The sequence below is a fragment of the Oncorhynchus clarkii genome, chromosome 2 (genome assembly GCF_045791955.1).
Source record: "Oncorhynchus clarkii lewisi isolate Uvic-CL-2024 chromosome 2, UVic_Ocla_1.0, whole genome shotgun sequence".
NCBI lineage: Eukaryota > Metazoa > Chordata > Actinopteri > Salmoniformes > Salmonidae > Oncorhynchus > Oncorhynchus clarkii.
Genome location: NC_092148.1, coordinates 33,778,085 through 33,801,091, shown reverse-complemented (window position 1 = coordinate 33,801,091; position 23,007 = coordinate 33,778,085). Strand labels below are relative to the sequence as shown.

The window sequence follows — 23,007 nt, the reverse complement described above, 5'->3', positions numbered from 1 at the left end:
TTTATGTTTGAAGCCTGAAATGTGGCAAAAGGTCGCAAAGTTCAAGGGGGCCGAATACTTTCGCAAGGCACTGTACCTATTTAGTTACGCTACTCAGTACCTCAGCATCCTAGGCAATTGACTTCGCTGACTATACTTTTGAGTGAACGTGCCCAATGAGAGCAATTGAAAAGAAATCCCTCCAGGCAGACCATGGGCTCCTTCAACTGCACAGTCGAGTGTGAGTTATTTTGTCCTACATGGCAGACTCAACACTCTCACTGTGCTGATAATGAAGGAAAGAATAGTCAGAACAATGCCTTACAGCTTGGATCCCTTCCCAAAGACAGGAAAGAGCTCATTTAATGAGAGACCAATGTGAACTGTGTTACTGAGGATGGTTCGCGATTCACAGCCAAACGCTGCCTGACATCCAACTTAAGCCCATGGCTATAGAGCGCATGAATCTGACAAACCATCCTGGATTACAAAAAGTAAATCTGAGAAAAAAAATTCGTAACTCTAGAACTTTATCAGACAAAAAGTAGAAGCCCTGCATGATAGGAAAGGTTAAGCAAGGGTGGCGGGTGGGCATAGTTGGAGATGGGTGGGCACATGGGACGGTATGTTGGGAGGGATGGGGAGGGCTCAGGGAACAATCAGGGAGTTGTTTGTTTATTAGTAAAAAAAATGTTTTGTGGTATTCGGAGCAGCTAAAATTTTTAAAAAAGAATGCTAAAAACTTCAAAAATAATAAACAATGTGTTTTCGTAACTTTATCAGCAGCAAACAATAAAAGTATACGCCTTGCATTAAAATCTTGTGAAACATAAATGTGACAAAGGATGCTGACAACAAATGTGCAGAGGATCTGTATAGGATTATTATTTATGTTTTCTACAATGTTGATTTTGGGCTCAGTAACTCCCAGCACCAAAACATGTGATAAGCTTGGTAGTGTGGGTGTTTGCTAGAAATGATTGCTAGAAATGTTTTCTCTTTGGTAGCATGTTCAGATGACAGATGCTCAGTAAACTGCATCTACTGTACTGTAAGCATGCTCAAGTTTTAAGGAATAAGCATCAAATCAGGGTGAAAATAATTTGAGGAAATTAATATCTGGCCCAAATAAATATCTGGCCTTAATTGAGTAGAGGGGGGGGTTGAGATAGAAGGCGGAGGGGTGCTCGTTCTCTGCACGCAAATCAACTCCCATCTAATCAAGCTCCAGGCCAATCAGGTCCATTCATTTGACATCATGGAATTTATGCTGAACAAAAGCTACCATGCAGCCCCCCCCTCTGAAGTCAAAAATCACAAGCTGCTGTCCAAAGCTGTCGTATGGTTGGCTAGGCTGGGCTACACACCAACCCTTCCAACCAGCAGGGAGGGCACAACCCTACTACCCCACCCTACCTCACTTCCACAGCCACCCAGCTCCTCTCCCCCTCTCCAGCCTCTGTAGCCCAGGACATTGGCTCCCTGAATGGACCCCTGTGAACCAAAGTGCAGCAAAGCCCCCCCGAGTCACGTGATTGTCTGGTACAGTAGTTATACACACACAGCACCATCCCACTGTTATTTAACAGACAGACACATCAGCAACCTGCACAAGGTCGCTCCAGAGCGTAGCGTATCATCACGGCAGCCTCACACAAACATACTCTGTCAGAGGACCATCACATTGTGCTGTGGGACTCAAACACCGGCAGCCAATATCCATCAACTGCATCTAACTCTGTCTGACTGAGAGGAAGCTTACAGAGTCAGGTAGGCGCTTCCTGTCAGGTGTTTTGGTCAGGATTGGAAATTTGTCATTAGTAGATGAAGAACTACTATATCGTGTTTTGAGAAGAGTTGCGTTAGGGGTTGAATACCATCATGTTACATGGCCATCTGAGGTTGAGGATCATTGGTATAGTTATATAATGGGGTGGTATTTTTCCTGGTTGCTTAATGAGTTATAAAATCATCACTTTTATTTTACTGTCTTTTTATAGATTTGATTTGACACATGACAATTACTTTTCAGGTGTGCATAACTATCATTTATCAAGTTTACACGGTAATTGGGATGGACTAACAGAAGCATATTTGACTGTATTTGGAAAAGAAATGACATAACATTTTGGATTGAGAGATGCAACAAAGTTCATCAGGTCTCTTCAAAGATAATTGAGGAACTTTGTATTTTTCTTACTTTACATCTTACCTAAGACGACATACCTCATAGGATTTAAAATGTCAATTCACGTTAAGTTGCATATCCCCTTTTATAGCAATTAGTGATACAGTACAGTATATCCAATTAGTTTCTCTTCTTCTAGCAAGTAATCTGTGTGAAACTAATTTGATTGCAATTATTTCCACGTCTTATTTTACAGTCAACAACATACTGAAACCTTTACCAAGGGTTGCACAAGGAAGAACAAATAGGAATGGTCTTTTTGTCACAATGATTATTCATGTAAAGTAGAAATAATGGCTGGAGATTGGTTACAGCTATACAATACCAAACTAGTTGAAATGCGTGAAATACAGTATGGATGATGTTAGAGTTTTTCCTTGAAATTACATGGGGTAGTTGAAATGCAATAGCCATTGCATTGCATGTTAATTGTCAAATGCAGATTAATGCACTTTCTCATCAGTCCTCATATCACTCTGTCTTTCTCTTGTATAACTGTTCTGGGAGACCTTTCATAAAGAGGCGAAGGAAAAAAACGAAATCAGATGCTTTTAGCACCATCTACTGGTCAACAGGCGATGTACCGTATATTCAATAGCGTTTAAGTAGGACCCGTAGGTCTACTTAATACTCCTGTTGATTTCTACTGAAGATTTGTTGTGAACAAGTCAAACAAAAATGGCATAGTTCAAATACTTGTTTCATCAAACAGAGTTTGCCACGTTGACGTGTGATTTTATAAATGTATGTATTTTTGCCGAAAGTGCACTTCACAGTCAATTCTTCACTGTGAAGAAACATATGTTCACTCTAGGCTGCATCCATCTGTTTTTTTTTTGTTGGCAAAAACAAAGCAAGTTGTAAGAGCTTGAGGAATCACCTGCTGTTTCTCTTGGGGAAAATAGAAAAACAATTAGGTAATAATCCTTTAGTATTGTGGAGTTTTTGTTATTGCATGCTTTAAATTGTATGCTAACATGGGTAACTTTTTTCTCATTAGACTGGTTCATATGCTCCAGCTACATAATGCAGTGTTGGATCCAATTCCGCAGCCCAACATTCATCTGAATCAGGAGACAATCATTAGACCAGAGCAAACTAAAGAAAATGTTAGCTGACTGAATCCGTATGTGAGAAAAGGGTAGAGGCATGATGTACTCCAAACAGAGGATTGTCGACAACATTCCAGGTAAACGCTGCCGATGCCAACTCAATTGGAAATTACCTTTTAATGTCAAGCGAGCTGTAATCCGGTTATGGATTGAACCCAGCCAAAATTGTGTCATGTCAAATTAACAATTAGAAAAGATCAACAGCACAATATGACTTTGACAACATCTGTAGGCGCCATACTAGAGGGTAGAACATAGAGATAAACACATGTAGCAATCTCTATGGGGTAAACACATTTAATGACTCTCCAAGGATTCAAGGCTGTTGGAGAGACGTGCTGAGAATATGGGACAGGAAGAAGATTGAGCAAACAAGTCAATCCTGCTTTTCATGTGTTTTGGGTGTGTTGTCTTACAGTCAAGTCATAGACTATGCCACTTTGTTTACATACTCATCTCATTTGTACATACTGTACTCGATACCATCTACTGTATCTTGCCTATGCTGCTCTGTACCATCACTCATTCATATATCCTTATGTACATATTCTTTATCCCCTTACACTGTGTACAAGACAGTAGTTTTGGAATTGTTAGTTAGATACTTGTTATTACTGCATTGTCGGAACTAGAAGCACAAGCATTTCGCTACACTCGCATTAACATCTGCTAACCATGTGTATGTGACAAATAAAATTTGATTTGATTTGATTTAGACATTACAGATACACAGAGTGGTCAAAGTAGCATATACTGCATTTCCTTTGAGTAGGTTACTCAGGGGCACAGTAACAACTTGTTTCATCATCAGTCTTTCAGGTCAGTGCAAAAGGAAACCTGTACTGGAAACTAGGAGCAGTGACACTGTTAGTAGTGTCACGGTCTCAGGTTAGTCTCCTAAAAAAAACAATCTGGAGTAGTCAGAACTGCCCTCTGACATTCTGTTATAAATACACAGCTTCTTATGACTGGTGTGTAGTAGAGTACTTGGCAGCTGCCTCTCTCTCTCTCTCTCTCTCTCTCTCTCTCTCTCGCTCTCCCTGTTTCTCTCACGCTACAGCCAACGTTTTCTGTTTAGCGGGGCAGAGCCAAGGTCATATTTTCTAGGGTTGGAGGAGAGGGGGAGGGTACGTAGTTGACCCCACCCCCTTCTGCTACTGCAACTTTCTCTAGTGCTCTAGGGGCTGCGGGGAGGCAGAGCTGCAGAGCACATGGCGAAATTATTTTTTCGAACGAGGCTCCTTTAAATCCGGGGGATTACGGTGTCATAGACAAGAGGAGCCTGTGTACTTCCTGTTCTGTCAATTGAATGGGATACACGGAATTCGTGAGTGTGTGCGTGTGTATGTAATAGCGATAACGAGGGGGGAGGGAATATGAACTGAATGTACACACTTGCCGGATAATGTAATAATGCTCTGATCACAGTGGAGTGAGAAGTTACCCAAGAGAGAAGGAGATATAATAGGCAGTCCCACTCCATCACAAGGTAAGATTATCATTCGTCTGAGTCTAAGGGGAATTAGAAAATAATTCCACAAGCCACAAGTAAATCCATCTGCTCCACACTGAAGCTGAGCCTGTTTGTTAATTAGGCAACATGGGATAGAGAAATAGTCTAACCAATAGTATTATTGGTTTGACTATTTCCTCATCACTCACATCCCATGTTGCCGAATTAACAAATTGTCTCAGCTACAGTGTGGAGCAGATGGATTTATGATGTCTTCCGTGTAGGATGGATTCAAACAGAAGAAAAACCAGGAAGAGGAACTGAGTTACTGTGAGCATACAGTAGTTCTGTAAACTCTTAAGGTTATGTGTGTGTGGGTATGTGTGTATCAGTACGTATGTAAACAAGAACAGTGTTTCTCTCCATTCATACACTGAGTGAGGTGACTCATCAACTATTCAGTTTCAGACGTTGAATTACAGGCAACTATGAATCAGCAGAAGTCACAGTAACACCCTCTTACCACGTTGTACTTGCACAGAAAAGGATGAAGTGTAGGTTCAGCCTGTGTATATGGGGCTGTTCCCGAGACTAGTGAGTTTGTGTGTGAAAGGTCAGGTACTCTGTGCCAGACTCAACATTCGGGGTGGACGGGGGAGGGAAGGCTGCTGAGTCTTATGGTCACATACTGTGTAGCAGACAGGCTGGCTTTGGTAACCAATGACAACGTGGGTGAGAGGATACCCCCACCAATACTTACACATAGGCTAACCTTGAGGAGAACCAAGGGAACTAAGGAAATGTGTTCATATAATGTTGTCATTGTGATGATGTTGCAGAGCTGAGAATGGGTATTTTGATTTAGTTCTGTACAATGAATAGTTTTTGGTAATTATGCCTTTCAGCACCCCAACAAATGTCAGTTCATGTTGTTCACTAGTTTGCTCCAAAAGGGGGAGTGGTGGTTGGGTTGGAGGGTAATGAAGGAAATATATATATTTAAAGATATGTATGAATTTGCAAAAAAATATATGTGGGATTGGAAATGATGCAGACAATTGCATTGATGGAAGCTACAATCTATCTGCAATATTAATGCTGATTTATACCCCCCCCCCCCCCAATAAAAAATAAAATATCAGTACATGATCAGTATTATGACAACGTATGTTGTTGCATTTTAATCATGAAATTGTGCATTGTTTGTGTGTTTCAGGTCCTTTATGCAAGTTGTTTACTGGCTGTGCCCCTGACCTTCACCATGACTCTCCTAACCCACGTGCTGGCATGTCTCTTTGGCATGGGCTCCTGGGTGGCCATCAACGGGATGTGGGTGGAGCTGCCCCTCATAGTGCCCGAAATCCCAGAGGGTTGGTACCTGCCCTCTTACCTCACTGTGCTCATCCAGATGGCCAACGTGGGGCCCCTTTTCGTCACCCTCATGCACCGCTTCCGCCCGGGCAAGCTGGACGAGCGACCCGTCATCTACTCCATAGTGGGTCTGGGCGTGGTCGCCACCTTCCTCCTGGCCTTCTTCTGGAAGCACACGGTGTCCCTAGCGGGCGCTACGCATAGTGTCCCCCTCCTAGTGCTCTGTTTCCTACTCTCTGTGGTGGACTGCACCTCCTCGGTCACCTTCCTGCCCTTCATGATGCGCCTCGGGCCCCAGTACCTCACTACGTACTTTGTAGGGGAGGGCGTTAGTGGCTTGGTGCCTGCCATAGTGGCTCTGGTGCAGGGGGTGGGGGTGGTTCACTGTCGGAATGCTACAGTGGCTAGCTTAGCCAATGGGACCTTAGGGATTAACTCCACAGTAGGGGCCAGTGGAGAGCTCCAGGCTCAATACCAGCCCGCTAACTTCTCTGCCCAGGTCTTCTTCCTCTTCCTCAGTGCCATGATGGTGGTGTGTCTGGCTGCCTTCCTCTTGCTCAACCACCACCCGGCCGTGGCCAGGGAGAGGAAGCGCGAGCACTACTTCAACAGAGGCCTGGCAGAGGAGAAGAGTGACCAAGCCCTGTCCCTGTCTCACAGACCTCAAGAGGAGAAGCCCATGATCAGTTCTCCGGATGGCCACCGGAGAGCCCGGCAGAGCTCCTTTGGGACGGGCTTCTACAGTGGGCCGGAGGTGACGTTCATCTTTGTGGTTCTGGCCTGGGTCAATGCCCTGACCAACGCAGTGCTGCCCTCAGTGCAGTCTTACTCCTGTCTGCCTTACGGGAACCAGGCCTACCATCTGGCGGCCACCATGGCAGCCGTGGCCAACCCCGTGGCCTGCTTCATCGCCATGTTCCTGCCCTTAAGGTAAACCCAACTCTGGATTAGCATAACTGACTGATCAATAATTTACTGAACATAGACTCTTTCAGATCTATGCAGTCACCAGTGAAGGCTGTTGCAGGTAGACATGGGGAGGAGTCATTGTAATGGCTGGAATAGAATGACTGTCAGTCACTGAATCAAGTTGACAGCTATAACAAAATACAGAATAAACAGCATTAAGTAACATTGTACTGTCTCATCCTGAAACATACAGTACTTCAACGGATCATTTAAATAATCCAAACACCTTGAATTTTCCCACCCACTTCCTCAAGTCACCTTCTAGCTTGTCCTTGTTCTTTTTTTTTCAGGTCGTTGGTGCTGATTGGACTTCTGACAATAGTTGGGACAGGGTTTGGTACTTACATCATGGCCATGGCTGCACTGAGCCCCTGTCCTCTACTGGTCCACAGCGTCTCAGGCACCGCACTCATAGTAAGGCTCTTTCTGTTATTACGTCATGGAATAGAGAAAATACATGTGTTACGTTGTAAGATTGCTGATAACACCTGAACACTGCATGACTGTCAATTTGATTTCATTGGGCCATTGAAAACGACATGTTTCTGAGTGAAAATTAGATGTTTTGAGGTCAAGCAAAGTCTTTCTAAACAACAGTAAACAATCAAACTCATGTCCATGCTATTCGGTATGTAGTTAATGATCCTCTAATGTACCGTGAATATTGACACAATGCTAGTATTTTGTTTGTAATGTCTATCTACTCTCTGTTGTAGGTGATCGCCTGGATGTTGTTTGTCCTGACCCTCTCCTATGTGAAGGTGATCATTGGGGTGATCCTTCGGGATGAGGGCCACAGTGCCCTCGTGTGGTGTGGAGCAGTAGTACAGCTTGGCTCCATGCTGGGTGCCCTGTCCATGTTTCCCTTGGTCAGTGTCTATGGACTCTTCAAATCAGGGGACCCTTGTAACACCATGTGCACAAAGTAGGGATCAAGATGTGGCTTACTGTTGAAACTCACTGTAGAAAACAAAAATAGTTGACACTGGAAATTTATATTTCTTCATGTGAGTTTGTCTCTTTAAACTGATTTTGACGTATCTAGTCTGTTGCCAAAGCAATTAAATATCTCCCTATGGTTGCGGAAGGATCTCTTTGAAGCACATCCTCAGATTAGAAACTAAATGGCACCAAACCATTTGTGTTTGTTTTCTGTTGAATAAAGTTGAAAAACATAGGGTCTTAATTGAATCACCTTGTTGCAAGATAGCTTTTTCTGCAATGCAGGAGCTATAAAACGTGTAGTGTATTTGAGGTTTAAGGCTTCTGAAGTTTGCAATTTCCACTTTGACATTTCAGACTTAATTTTCCCTTGTGAAAAATGTTTCATTCCCTATAAAATGTTCCATGAATTATAATCCACATAATAATTTACATTTCCTGTTGCTGCAGGATTATTTTCCTGCTGTTGCAAACTGGCTCAAATTAAGATCTGAAATCTGTGAAGTGTGGGAGGCCAACTTTTATTGTTACAAAGACCACAAAGATGATAATATTTAATTGCTAAGCTTTTTGCAATTCTTCTTTAAAAGAAGCTGAATGCCTTGGAGTATGTTACAGGGACAAAACAGTACCTTCATTTTGGAGTTACTAGTACTGCAAATGTCAACCAAAAGGTAATTTATGTTTATTCTTTACCAGTCTATGTTTAATGTATTTTTTTTCCAAAACCAAAATTTGTCTTACATGCTTTGTATACGACTACGACCTTACTGCAGTCATAATGTAATGCACTGCAATTATGTATGGCTCGAGTCAATTAAAATGTATACATAAAAAAGAATATATGTTTTGTATTTCTCTACTAATTGCTTACTTCATTATCAACTTTCTGTAGTTTATTTATCACTAGCATGGGTATAAAGCATCACTGTAATCGTAATCATACTTAGATCCTTCGCTTCCAGAATTTGACCAGTAGGTGTCAGGCTAGGATAATGGTAACACGAGCTGAGTGAGATCTGAACAGAGCAGGGGTCCACATCTTGGCATACAGCTCAGACCTATGGATACCACATATGCCTTCAATCTGACTGCAAGATCTAATGGAAAAGTATTTAGTTATGAATACAACTTTTTAAATTTTATTTTATTCCCCCTTAACACTGCTTTCTTAACAAGCGTGTATAGTTCATTTTGTGTAGGCATGTTCCTGTTATTTATTTAAATTTAAGTCCTGTACAGTAGCTAGATCATCGGTGTAGACTTACAGTATGGTTTAGGATTTAGGAACACATTTACTCACATTAATGTTACCATGAATATAGCCCTTTTATATATTCAAGATCATTTTATAAATATCACTATCACATTGATAATGATGAAGGGTAATTGTTTCTATATTTTTAGGAGGCCTTCTTTTTTTTTTTTGCCCTTCCTGCTTTTTGAATGCTTCCTGAGATTGCTCAAATTACTGTAGGAGTTGTGCATGTCTCTTGAGTATTGCCCCATGCCACTAGAGTCATGTCTCGATCATTTCCTGAGTCTCACCCACTCACAGTAACTTAGAGTGAGAGCAGTTGATGGGTGCAGGTGTGTGCTCCTTTTCTCTACAGACCCCCTACAGATAGAGAGCACTGAGGAACAAAGTCATAGCCTGATTCAGGCCCCAGTGGATTCGTCATCTCCTGTCGTCTCATATCATACATATGCTCTTATGTCTATTTGTGGCTTTAATGGTTGAAGTGTGCAGGGGCCCATCAATAACAGAGGTTAGAGAACTTTTAGGTGCTGAGTAATATATATGCAGGGATTTCTTTGACTTATCCTCTATTTGTCGAGAGAGCCCTGGCCAATTAGGATGCTTCTTCTGTGAACGCTATTACTTCTGTGAATGTGCAAATTGAAATGCAGGTGGACTGCCCTGACCTACGTGAAGGTGGGTGCTTTGGAGTAGCAATGGCCATCTCTCTCTCTCTCGCTCTCTCTCTCTCTCTCTCTCTCCTATTGTCTCTCGAACCAATTATCTCGCTCAGTCTCTCCCTCTTGACTCATATCTCAAACTGTCCGTTTCCCTCTCTTGGCTCCCTTTGATTATGCGTACAGCATACGTTGTGATCCTAATTTGAATTGAAAACATATGAGGGGAAATCCTAGCTCCCGCTGCTCTTTAACGGGCCGATGTGGGATTGGAGAATGCTGAGAATGATTGAATTTTGTGTTAAGGCCAGGAACGATCAGGTCTCGCCTGGCGTTATGCAATCGACCATTCTCCCCTCACAACGCGACGTCTGGTAAAAGCCAGAGAGGGAGGGATGGAAAGCCCGACGTCTGGACCAGACCTAAAAGGGATTTCTCTAAATGATTCAAGGCAATACTAAAGGAATGCTGAGCGATCAGAGGAGCCAAATGAGATTTGATTCACCACTTCAAATGCAGAGACTCTGGAGGCGACTGCTTTTAATATTGCTTAAAAAAAAAATTACACTGTGATGCTTGACACACTATATTTCCTGACGGACGGAAACATATGGTTCCTATAGGAATCCTGCTAGGCACTATTATTTATATGATTATGTCATGTCTGTTTTCGTTCTACTCTTTCCACCTGCTTGGCTGCATTTGAAAGTCTTATTGAGCAAAGGCCGGCTTACTCCAGGCCTTAAAATTACCACTTTGTCCAAACTCATCAAAACACTTTTATTGCAACTTCATACTATCATTTTGGGCCCTTTGGGGAAGGCTAGAGACTTTTGTTTTCCGTTTAGCCCATTACAGAGTTGTCTTGACCTTGTCTACTCCTTTTGTGCGACCATGCACAAAGTAATCAAAAGTTAAAAGCAACACAAGGTAGGCACCTAGCAAAAAAAGCAAACATTTTCTGATAAAACATTCATATGGGCTATATTATATATCAGGCAGGAAATCATTGGAGATGACAGGGTTGCCTTGCGGTTAAGTCCAGTATGGGTTTACAAAGTAGATGGCTACTTCTAATATCATCCTTCTCCCACCCCTTGTCAACCAATTGTAGCTGACTGACCTACATCAGGAGTGTACTACCAGAGTTTACTATATCTATTTTCTGCAATACTTCATCAAATAAATTACATTTGTGAGATGAATGAAATGAATGAGTTAGGTACTCTATGAGTGGCAAGCTTTACTGCTCTACACTTCGTGAACCATGAGGCCACACACACACACACACACACACACACACACACACACACACACACACACACACACACACACACACACACACACACACACACACACACACACACACACACACACATCACAGAGAGTGCAGGGGCTTCTGTTAACATAATACTCGGCTGTTATGAGTTTTCTGTGCTACAATGCACACAGTAGGGACTATGAAACAGAATGTCCAAGCTGCGGTCAGAGAAGGAAATACCTCTGTGTTTACTGGCTCTCTAAAACGTGGAGGCACTTCCTTGTGAGTCCTCTGCGAGTCATCTGCTGAAGGCCTCAAAGCAGGGCATTCAAAACTGATTTGAGATGGATCACAAAAGTTCTCATGTGAGGGGAATTTCTGGATCCCAAATGGTATCAGGTGAGGAAAACCCTGTTGGACCACAGAATGTGAGGAAAAGTAAACAGTTATTAATGATAAAGGTTAGTTGTGATGTAAGACACTATTTTCTTAAGTTACTTCATTGTTTTGCTCTATGTGATATATTTTCATGAAGGTAAGACTGGGGGGGGGCTCTATTCAATCCGTATCGCCGAAGTTCAGCGCTTCACCGGGATTGACATTTAAAGGCAATGTTCCCGCGTTAGCCGAGACTGCATTCACTGTAAACACTGCATACGTTGGCTCAATCAGAAATGACCTTCACATTTCTATTGCTTCAGCGATACAGATTGAATAGAGCTCTAGATGTTCACTAAGCATTTTATTTCCACGTCTAACACACATCTTTAGCTAGTCTGGCTATGCTGATTCTCTACACGCTGAATAAGGCTGCGGCCCGAAACGTGTCCGTGCAGAGCAATTTGGATTCAGTGAAGATTCTTTTCTGGTGTCCTGTCCATCTCATTTACTGCATTCGGACAGTGAACCAGACTTAAACCTCCTGTTGAGAAGTCCTATAGTCTCCTCTCTGTCAGGAAGCCAATCCACCAGGGGTGTGCCAGCAGGTCACCCCGAGGTCACGCCGGGCATCCATTAGAGTGCTCATTTAGTGGATTGCTCCTTTAAGAGGAGGGATCGGCCTGTTAAGGCAAAGAATCATTACCCCCTCGTCCCGCCCCCACCCTGCTAACAATCAATACAGAGGGATCATTAAAATGAATAGCTGGACACTCCCCTTTTCTCCGGATCCTCATTGTGAAATCAGTGTCAGGGGATATGAAGATTGAGCCGAGAGAAGGCGTCTAAAAGCCTCCAGTGATTATCATGAAGTCATCTTAAGCCGAGAGCCCATGGCTGAGAGAGAGAGAGAGAGTACTAAGCACCCACCTGAACTCTGACTAGCCCTGCTTTTAGCCCATTAAGAGCAGCCCACGTGTCTGCTGCTACTGTAACATCAACACAACTACATAGCGTATACAGAACTGTATGGTAGACAAGCTTGAGTGCAAATAGTAGGGTCGATGACTGTACAGTATGTGTGTGTTTCAGGGGTTTTCGCATGAATTTAGAGCACTAAAAAGGAATCAGAAGGGGATGTCGTAATTAAATGCATTGGATCGATTGACACACTGAAACCTTATGATGATATCAATAAATGGACTATTTTTGAATTATTTTTTCAATTCAAGTCTCCTCAAGCACAACAGTATGTCCTCGTCAGAATTGTTTGAATCCTTGCATGACATTTCATGCATCACAAAAGAGAGATATAGTGAATCAAGTTGAATGATTGCAGATGAAGAAAAGATACGCACACAGTTTTTCCAGTCCATCTGGCTCTGTCTTTTTGAGTGTCTCTTAAAGTCACTTTTAAAAGGGGATTCGTCTTTGTGACCGCAGTGATGTGACCATGTCAGTGGGTCATCTGTTGGGCTTGTCACATATCCAGAGGGCCCATGTGGAGAGAGAGTGCACCTGTGGAACCCCCAGACACACTGATGCACGTACGCACACGCGCGCGCGCGCGCACGCACGCACGCAAACACACACAAACACAAAAACACACACACACACACACACGCACGCACGCACGCACACACACACACAGACCCTATCAACCCTCCTTCCCCGCTCCCTAATGAGGGCAATATAATCATTAATTATCTTCACGGGCAGTAGATGCTGATCTGAGACCAGCATTAATATCGCCACTATCCTGCTAAATTTGCATAACGACATATGTCTCTGTGATCATGAACAAAAATATCCATGCAGTTTTCTCCTTTACCCAAAATAGAAAAACATCTAAAACATCTCTATTGCTTAGAATGACAGAATATCAAAGTCCAACTGTATGCATGGTCAAGCAATCATCTCTTAAAGCATCTCTTAAAGTCGCCCCCATGGCTCTCTCAACATGCCCTTCATAACAGAGGTAAGTTATATCCCGGATTTACGATCTGCAGATGGCTGAACTGGAGGAGAGGAGAAGAGAGGGCAAGAGCCGAACCACTGTGCCTAGCTATGCATTCACTTTATAAAAGCAGAAATCAAGGGCTCAGTGGGAATACAACGAGAGAGGAAGCGGAGCCATAAAGAACCTGTAAATCTACCCTCTGAAACGTCTTAGCGGTGCCCCGTGCCAGGTGAAGGGTGCACGAGCGCCCCCCAGGGACCAAATGGTACGAGCTGGAATCATTACCATTCACTGGGATCACTGGGATCTTTTGTCACTTACAAAGGAAGCGCATAGAATCAAGCCATGTAGGTACACCTGTTAAATCTGTCGATGTATCTCACGCTGTCTTAGGCCACTTCATCAAATAAATGCCCCTATAGCATGAACATGAATAGGACCATTGCTATTTGTTTGTCAGTTCGATTGTTCTTCTAAATCAACTATATGGGTCCTCTAATAAAATGATAGCGGTTTCAATGATTTCTCAACTGTGTCAAAGGGTAGCTGTCTCCGGCAGAGGAAGACCTAGGTGAGAGCGGGCGCCAGGAAAAAGAGGCGTGACTGCGTCTGTAAATAGAGGGGCTATTTTGGGACTGCCGTGGGTGTACAGGGGAGCACCGCCCAGGCCTGCCCGCCTGACTTCTGTCACTATGACGATGGGCCATTCGGAACTTTGCTGCGAGATGGAAAAAGTCTGGAGGACTGGCAGGTGGTACACAGGAGCGTGGTACAGCTCCCTTGGCGAGAAACACTATGCCACTCCCATAACCACCCACTCCACACATGCAAAACCGTCCTGTAGGCTACACACGTCCTTGCAAAGACATACACCTGAAGGAAGTGCATGTTTAATCGAGTATAGCAGCTAGTCATGCTCGTCAGGTCAATCTGAATTAAGGTAAAGGCTTGGATCAATGGCTTGAATTGCATAAGAAGAAGAATTATGACCAAACAATGCCTGCTATTTGCAGTTCATTTATGTAAATACCTTGTTGCATCTCCACCCCCCCCCCCAAAAAAAATAACTGCCTATCTAAAAATTCTAAAATATATTCCATATGTTTGAATTGTATTTCAACATTTTGTTAATAGATAGGCCAAATCTGTAGACGACTGTATTGTTTCTTGCAAGAGACCTTAGAGGAAATGAATGCATCATCAGAGTTTGCATAAAGCAATGGTAAGATAATTGAATTTGGCCCATACACATCAAGGTCCTGCTGTGTCCATTTCAAGCTTTATTAGGCATACGGGAACAGGTAGGAACCATCCAAGATTTACCATGGTCAAATACTATAACACAAGAAAAACCAAAAGCTGTTGAGTTATAGAGAAAGTCTTAAACTAAAGCATAGCCATATGGAGCATGGATGGATAATGCAGAGAACGAGTTCCGTGTGCTTCGAAGAGATGCATTTCGTAAGTAATTGATTCTGCATCGCTGTACGGAAAATACTGTTTCAGTGTTGAGGGTAAATTAGATATGTAAAAATGTTATGTCATTCCAGACAGTCGGAGGGATAAAACACCATATAGGATTCCTGGTACTGATTTGTGCCAAAAGGAAGGGGTTTTTATAGCACACGCATAGATTCATGGACAATGCCATCTGGTAAAGACTGCAATAGGAAACAGCTAGAGTATCACTGCATGTGTGTGTGTGTGCGCGTGTGCGTGCGTGTGTAAAACGCTCGAGGTAAAAATCTAATTAAAATCCGAATAACAGCAATGCACATGTCAGTATTGTCATCGTTATGTCATTTATTGATTCATTTTTTGTATTTTTTATAGAACACATTGAGTGTACATAAAACACCATTTCAATTTCCATAAATATTTCATATTAAAGAGGAAATATGTTTCACCTTTGTGCCTGGATAGAAAATGAGTAAGAGTTACAATCATGTTGTAGCAGAGAGACAATAGAGAATAAGGCACAATACGTCAATCTGTTACATAGAGCCATGCTATCATATAGTCCACATGTATTCGTGAAGCTACTTAATGGTATTGTAAAGCTAAATCATATATCTCATTAGTGTTCTCTGCATGCTGAAGAAAGACATTGCACTAGACGACGTAGAAAACGATGGCGGATCTGTCATCCTTTATAAGAAGAGACCCCGTGGCTCAGTAAGGGCTGTCTGTCCTATCATACTAAGCATGTGAATCTAGATCCTATAACATTTGGTCGTGACGGAAGAGAAAGCCGTGCTGCTACTATGGTAAAGTAGATTACATACTGACTGAAGCCTACTGAGCCACTGTCTCTAACAGTAAAGAAAGAAGAAGCTCGAACAATAATTAGGTAAGAAATCCTTTGATATGAGGAAACCAATTATTGCCAAGCTGAAGGCTGAAGGCCCAACCCTTCTCCAGCTGTATTATACAGGCAAGGGGAATAAAGATGAAGTCTTAGATTGTCCTTATCATCCTATGGTATGTACATGCCAACCCAGTTGTTCTCCTTCGATATGTGTAGGAGGCTCTCTCCTGATGGTCTAAGCAGTTCTGAATATTTTGTATTTCTTTTTTAAAGGGAAGAGGGAGAGGTAGGCCAGAGCGGAAGGATAGAAGAGGCACTAGGTGTCAAGACAGACGCTAGCAACGAGGTGGTACACATTGGATCATCAGAAAAAGGAAGACGCTGAAAAAAACAAAACAACGAGGAGCTAAACCGCGAAACTGCATAATAGATTTAAGGCATACACAAAGTACATTTCAAATACATGTTTATACAAAGAATATCATACACAACATTCGGTATAAATGGACAAGGACATAATAAAAATAAAAAAACTGATACACAAAACTAACCTATACACGTCCCTACTTATTTTCCAGCTATTTTTAGTTTCCCTGTAAACAAATGATTGACGTGATCGAAGTGACACTGCATTCTAGTCAGTGAGTGATGTTGTAAGGCACCGCCTGGGTTGCTGTGGTTTGCCAGGACGCTCTGACCAACATATGACACACCCATTGGCTTGTCCGTATATTAGAGTCCTCACATAAAGAAGAGGCAATCAGTAAAGAAACACGTAATTCAGTCTTACTGAGCTGTTTGGTCCATGGAAGAGCAAGAGTTGTCATTTAAGGCAAGTGTAGTAATTGTCACAGTCCCTCCCATTATATCAAAGGCCGTCTCACATTATATTATAACATTCGTTCATATGGAGCTTTGCAGTTTCCTGTCAATGACCACCAGTCGACCAATCGTTCTGCAGCGTCACGAGGGGCAAGCGAATCAGGCATCTGGGAAATGTAGCAATGAGGAAGTGGTAATGTGAAAGCTCTCTGTTAAGGGGTTCCTCATGTGGATATAGGAGCTTTGGTTTGTGGTTCCTTTGCCTCTGTCCCTTTTTGTATCTGCAGAGAGTTTATGTACTGAGATGCACTGAGATGCTGGACAGGTCGTTTCGGATGATCTCATTGACTGTGGAGACAAAAGGAGAGATATCGTTACTCGAAAACCCATCCAAAATATACCTCTCATTATAACATCATCATTGTTACATTATTCATCTTCGTCATCTTCACCATCATCACCACCATTTTCTGCAGCTGTACGCATGATATTTTGGTGGTTAAAAGTTTGTCACTGTGATTTCTGCGGATTCATGTAAGAGTAATATCTCCACTTTCTCAATAGCAAAGTGAAAAATATATACCTCATTCTTAATCTCTTTTGAAACACAGCAATAAAATTGCTTTTCTTTAAGAATTTTCAGTGAATCACCACTGTGGGATTTAGACACAATTACACACTCACACACACCCTTATTCTCTTTCTTGTCTTTCCTGTTCTAGATCCTGTGCCCTCATGTTTCCCACAGTCAGGCAGACAGAGAGCAGTCCCCTCTCTTTATCTGCTGTGTGCTTTGGCACATTGGAGGGGGAAGTGACTGACCCGGGCCCTAGGACTGGGAGCAAACTAGAGGCACTCTAATGTAAAGCAGAGGAACAGAGAGAGAGAAAGAGAGATAGATACAAAGACAGAGACAGAGATAGAGAAAGAGAGAAGGGCCACTCAGTCTGGAACTCAGTGAGGTCACCATCCACATCACTGGAGGCGGGAACGGAAGTCAGCACCCTCCTCATATCCACTCTGCACCCACAGACCAGGGCAGACTGGGCAGACTAGGCCTACTTTATCAGCTCCTGGCCCACTGGACAAACAGGCATACAGTGGAGACAACCTACCCACACAGATATCGCAACCCCCCCCCCCCAAACACACAGACACAGACATCACCACCCTACACACAGGAAGAGAGGAGGGGGGGGGACCAAAAGAGGGCACCCTTTCATTTATTGTGGCAGTAGAAGTGTTGACATGATTAAATACTGTATTCTCCTGGTGTTTCTATGAATATGCCTGTCAATGGATATGACTTATGATAAATAAGTTCAGTGTTTGAAATATGATTGACTGAAACAGCTTGGTAGAGGTAAAAATAATGAAATAATTCTGAATATGAATGCACGGATGCACGCGCGCACGTGCACACACACACACACACACACACACACACACACACACACACACACACACACACACACACACACACACACACACACACACACAGAGTTGGGGCTCACCTCCCTTTCAACTCCCACTGGAAAAAGTCAACCTGAGCCAACACCGCTAGCTGTTTTTACCAGTGATTCCGCTCCGGGCTAAACAGGCTTTTACACGTTGGGGTTATTTTTAGTTACGCCTCCTCGGGACAACAAAAAAAAGGCACACAAGCGTGTTACAATTAAATGATCAAACTTTAATGCCAGTCTTCAATTCCATGGTTGTGAGAGAAACAAGAAAATAGCTTGGGGCAGAGAAGAATTGTGAGGGAGGGAAAATCCAACATCTCAGCAGCATATGCCACAAATGTACTTTTTCTCTGAGAGAAAAGCAGTAGCTTCCTCGCTTCTTGTCAGTCAGGATAAAAACACTGACATCTCAACACCCACGTATTAACCACAGTGTTGTTTTTCTACGCTTTATCAACTAATATTTTCCACTTTCGAGGTGCAGGGGAAAAAAAGAAAAATTGTACAGGTAGTTCAACTGAACGGCCCTTGACAGCCTCCTGTCTGAGCCCTGTTGACGTTCAGAAAGCCACCGAAACAGGATGTGGCCAACTGTTACACCACACAACTATCACAAAGAGTTATTTTTGAGCTAGCTAATGCCATCAGCTATCTGTATCTCAAGGGGAAAATAATCATTCTTAGGTAGGCCTCAAAATAATTGACTGACCAGGGACAAATTAGTTTGTATTCGTGTTTGGTGTTTTACTGTGCTTAGAGCTCCCCATAAGATGTCATGTGAAACTTTATTGCAGTATTCAAGGTCCACCCTATTATGAAGTCTGTCTCTAATTATATACCCGTGTTGCTAGGTAGGGGCTGTCCTAAGTTGTAGGCTAGTATCAAGGTTAAGGCGTCAAGCCCTGGATCTTGTTCATGGAAATAGCTTTGGAAATGGTGATGGAAATGGTTTCAAATCAAATAGAAATCTACGTTTCTCATTGGACAAGTAAAGGTAGTCCTTCCCTATTTCAGGCAGTTTTCTTCCATGTGGTACCTTACCGAATGGACATGACCCAGTTGTATTACTGTACCCTAGGCCACCCTGTCTAGTCCTTGAGGTGAAACACAGTCTTCTGAGGCGAGGAAAGAAGGGAAACGGGGTCAGAGGTCAGCCTAGGTCCTCTCATTGCGTTCTTCTTCCATGACTCAACACTAACCCGGATGACAGTGCTTTACTCACTTCACCCCCCCCCCCCCCCCCCCCATCCACCTCACTCTCTCTCATATGAAGGAGGCAAGCATGAGGACACAGTAAAATGGTGAGAAGTCCTATTTGAGTGGCGAACATTGTGTTCGAAATGGAATTTTGCTATAAATCAAGGCAGTTCAAGGTGTCACACGGCCTTGTGAGTTGGTGCAAGACTGCAATGTCTCCTCGCAGACTGAGTAAGACCCTGTCAAATATGCCCAACTGACAAAATAGAAAAAAGATGACACTTCATGCAGATGATAATGTGAATCTTTGGAAGAAAGGCAGTCAGTATCAAATGTATAAGTCAAATGTATATAAGTCAAATTAATTTAGGTTCTGAAAATATTATTGCAACCACTACAGATGTCAATGTGCGACTCTCCTTGGATCAAACTTTGATCGATGATAACACTACTATTGTCATTCCAACCTGCTTGACAAGCTTCTCAACAGCATCGGAATCTTTTTGGTTTTTTTCCGGTTCCGGTTTCTCATGTATGGAAAGCTATAAGTGTGAGAAGTCCTTTGTTGAATAAACAAAAACAGTGGAAAATTCAACTGAACATATTCCACTCATGCAAAACAGCACAATCCTCGGCAAAAACCCCCGATTAAAAGCAGCATCCTTTATTACCTTAAGTACCTCTAATCGCGTCCAAACCACAGCCAGAGCTGTCATTTGGAAGTCGTGAGAGTGACAGAGGGCTGAATCTCAATTGTGATGCTTTGATTTCTCACCTCCTCTCTCCTCGCCTCTTTCTTTCTCCTACAATCAGTATGGTTACATGCACACAATAACCTGATTACTGTGGCTAGTCAGATTAATATAATCGTTTTTTTAAAACATTGACACATTTTGCAAGAATAACGATTTCCCTAATAATCCTGTTTACATGGACACATCTGAATTTAGGCTACCCGATTGGGACACAGTGTAGACAATTGGCAAATCAAAATAAACCTTTATACCACAGAGAAGCCTTTTTTTATTTTTTTGATTAAGTTTCCCGACATATAAAGTTTTGTGAAAACTTAAACTTCTAAGTTTCATACTTTCAGTTTATCCAAACTCACTCCACTCGCGCAAAAGAGAGAGGCTGGCGCTACTGCTGCTGGCACGTGCAGATCAAATACACAGTCTCAAATACACAGTCTCAAATACACAGTCACAAATACACAGTCTGGAACCCCGATTAAGCTGCTTCCATGTCCTAACAATTCAAAAGATTACGCAGAAAACCAGGTGTTTTAATCGGCGTGTGCTTACTTCGATTTGGAGGAAGGTAAGCACGAAGATCAGCCTACTGCCATAATCCGCTTTATATTCAAATGATTTACTGTGCATGTAGACGTACTCAATGTTTGGAGAAAGGAGAGAAAGTAGTATGGAAATACAGTGTGACAATGAAGCAGCCATCGCTCCTACCCACCTCTATAATTATCCTGCTGCAGTACTTTCTATGTGTTTGTGCGGTGGGGAGTACACGTCGAACCATGTTTCTACGGGCGGACAGGCAATAGATGGATGTATCTATGGGATTGGCTTGGGTTGGGCTCTCTAATCTCTCTGCTACAGTACATCAGGGAAAGAAGCAGCTTTCCCTCCGGGGTGTGGCCCTACTGAACAAGTGTATAGAGAGAGCTCTCCAAGGTACTCTCTCTGTCGGCATAAACAGTCATTAAAAAGACTTCCCTCATCTCAAGGAGGAGCTACCAGGCACCTCTGAAAGGGCCCAAAGTGCACAGCAGAGGGACTGCAATGCCATGTAATTAAATTTCAAGCTTTGACTAAACCATGTTTGTCAGTTGTACATGAAATTAGAACACAGCACCAAGTGAACCTTCTGTTAGGTTAAGCTACCGTAATGTGCCTGAAATGGACGCCAAGGCAGTAAGCACTCAAAAGGTTAAAGAGCTTGTCATTGTTCAATTCTGATAAAGACTGATCCGAGACCAACAGTGAAGTCCATCAGAGCAGCAAGTGGAGCAATTTGGCCCTATTTTGATTGAGTTATCCAGGCAGAAGCATTATGACTTCATTTGGGCGAGGAGAGCGCGCCACCCGAGCTCCTCCAGCCAAACCTGACCCGCGCGGCGGATTGAGTTAGCCGAGGTTAGCAGATAGCGTTGGCGTCGGGGTTCGATAACATCCAGGCTATCCTCTGAGAACAGAGGATAGCCATGCGGTTAGAGGAGACGGAGAGGAGAGCCTCCCAGGCCGCAAAAACACTTGGTGGTCCCTGCAAGCGTAACCCGATTCCCCCTTTACCCAATCAACGACTGGCAATGACCTGGCAGCAGCGCTGACTTCGCTTCACCTTCTTCCTGCTCAACTTTCTAAACATACCCTTTGAACTCTGAGTTGTAAGCGTTGTAAGAGAGGCATCCTCTGCTTGGGAGTTTCTATTCTCTCCGGCCTCCGGCTGCCCATGAAGGAAGGCATAGCTAACATCCTGAAACACTTTCACAGGGTGGATAAACTACATTAACTCCAGTGGTGTTAGGGTTAGAGACCTCGGTGCTGTACATAGGCGTACTCTTCCTCTTCCCCGGGCCCTCGAGTGCCCCATCATGCCTTGTCAGAAAGACAAGCACAGCTTCCACCTATTGTGTTCTGGCTCCACATGAAGAAGCTGATCTGAATCATAATGGTCATTCATATCAACATGGACACACACCGGCACGCAGGCCCACAAGCGCACCAACACATACAGACAGCATCCATGAATGCACGCACGCACACAGACACAAACAGGCACACGCAAAGGAGCACGCAGGCAGACACACATGCAAACCGTGGCATGAAAATCCAGATGATTTAGGAACAATAGCGTAATGCAAACAAAACAATCCCTTCTCTATTTCAAAATACTGTAATAGGCAGAAGAGGGGAGTACAGCCGTTTGGACATCCACAAAACAAATGCTCAACCTCGTTTGAACTCAACGTGTATGTGAAATTGATTTGGTGAGGAAGCTGAACTGGAGTATGAAGCTGCTAAAGAGAGACAATTGAATTTCCTGCTACATATTACTTTTGTTTCCCTACAATATCAAATCTGCTCTCGGTTTCAGCAGAAACGCTTAATGGACCATTTGCAGCCTCCCACGCAGGTCTGCAACAGCTAGAGGGAGAGGCTGGATGCACGTCACTCACTCCTCTTCTCCTACGAATCTGTCAGAACCCCTGTTGTGAAAGGGTCAGAGCATGCAAACAGGTACACACATAGCCATGCACGCACGAACACACACACAGACAGACAGACAGACACGTGCACTCGTAGCACACACACACACACACACATGCAGCACACTCACGCACACGCATATACAAACTCATCCCTATAGATAAACGCAGTTGGACACAGAGGAATTACACTAAGCTAATTCTTCATCGTGATCGAACACTTCATAAATTCATCTCAGACTGGCAGGTAGACAACAGAGACTGATACCCTGGGAAGCCCTGTGGGTGTAATGATGTGATTATATGTGCAGATGGGGATATATCATCCCCACAACTCTGCTAATGTGTGAAGCCTGCCTTTCCCCATGTGGAAGCACTCAGCCTCACGACTGACCGGAGGAGACGAAAGAAAAAGTTAAATTGTGTGGGAGAGAGGGGGGGGGGGGGGGGGGGTGTAGCTGGAG

General features: G+C 43.2%; 2 protein-coding genes across 5 annotated transcripts in view; one reads left to right on the top strand and one right to left on the bottom strand.

The window, feature by feature from the left end:
• The first annotated feature begins 1,560 nt into the window (after window positions 1-1,560).
• LOC139367014 (solute carrier family 52 member 3-2b) lies at window positions 1,561-8,857 on the top strand. 3 transcript variants are annotated; one of them, XM_071104880.1, is made up of 4 exons: window positions 1,561-1,749; window positions 5,949-7,033; window positions 7,363-7,486; window positions 7,789-8,857. In XM_071104880.1, the coding sequence occupies exons 2-4, from the start codon at window positions 5,994-5,996 to the stop codon at window positions 7,999-8,001; spliced, it is 1,377 nt and encodes a 458-aa protein (XP_070960981.1). In that variant the 5' UTR covers window positions 1,561-1,749; window positions 5,949-5,993; the 3' UTR covers window positions 8,002-8,857. The 3 variants fall into 3 exon arrangements, with proteins under 3 accessions (XP_070960981.1, XP_070960971.1, XP_070960992.1); XM_071104870.1 differs by lacking the exon at window positions 1,561-1,749 and adding an exon at window positions 4,469-4,768; XM_071104891.1 differs by lacking the exon at window positions 1,561-1,749 and adding an exon at window positions 5,033-5,062 and having other exon boundaries at window positions 7,789-8,197.
• Window positions 8,858-15,313: 6,456 nt separating this feature from the next.
• LOC139367001 (nuclear factor of activated T-cells, cytoplasmic 1-like) overlaps window positions 15,314-23,007 on the bottom strand; it is a 64,821-nt gene continuing 57,127 nt past the window's right edge. The window contains exon 10 of one of the 2 annotated variants that reach the window (XM_071104859.1): window positions 15,314-17,008. In XM_071104859.1, coding sequence (XP_070960960.1) covers window positions 16,953-17,008 — 56 coding nt within the window. In that variant the 3' untranslated portion in view covers window positions 15,314-16,952. The remainder of the gene's footprint in view (window positions 17,009-23,007) is intronic. The other variant, XM_071104851.1, reaches the window with a different exon arrangement.

Excerpts from the sequence above, each read along its gene's own strand:
- LOC139367014 (XM_071104880.1), top strand. The coding sequence starts at position 5,994 with ATGACTCTCCTAACCCACGTGCTGGCATGTCTCTTTGGCATGGGCTCC. Across the intron at positions 7,034-7,362 it reads GCCATGTTCCTGCCCTTAAG|GTCGTTGGTGCTGATTGGAC; the intron begins GTAAACCCAACT and ends TTTTTTTTTCAG. Across the intron at positions 7,487-7,788 it reads TCTCAGGCACCGCACTCATA|GTGATCGCCTGGATGTTGTT; the intron begins GTAAGGCTCTTT and ends TCTCTGTTGTAG.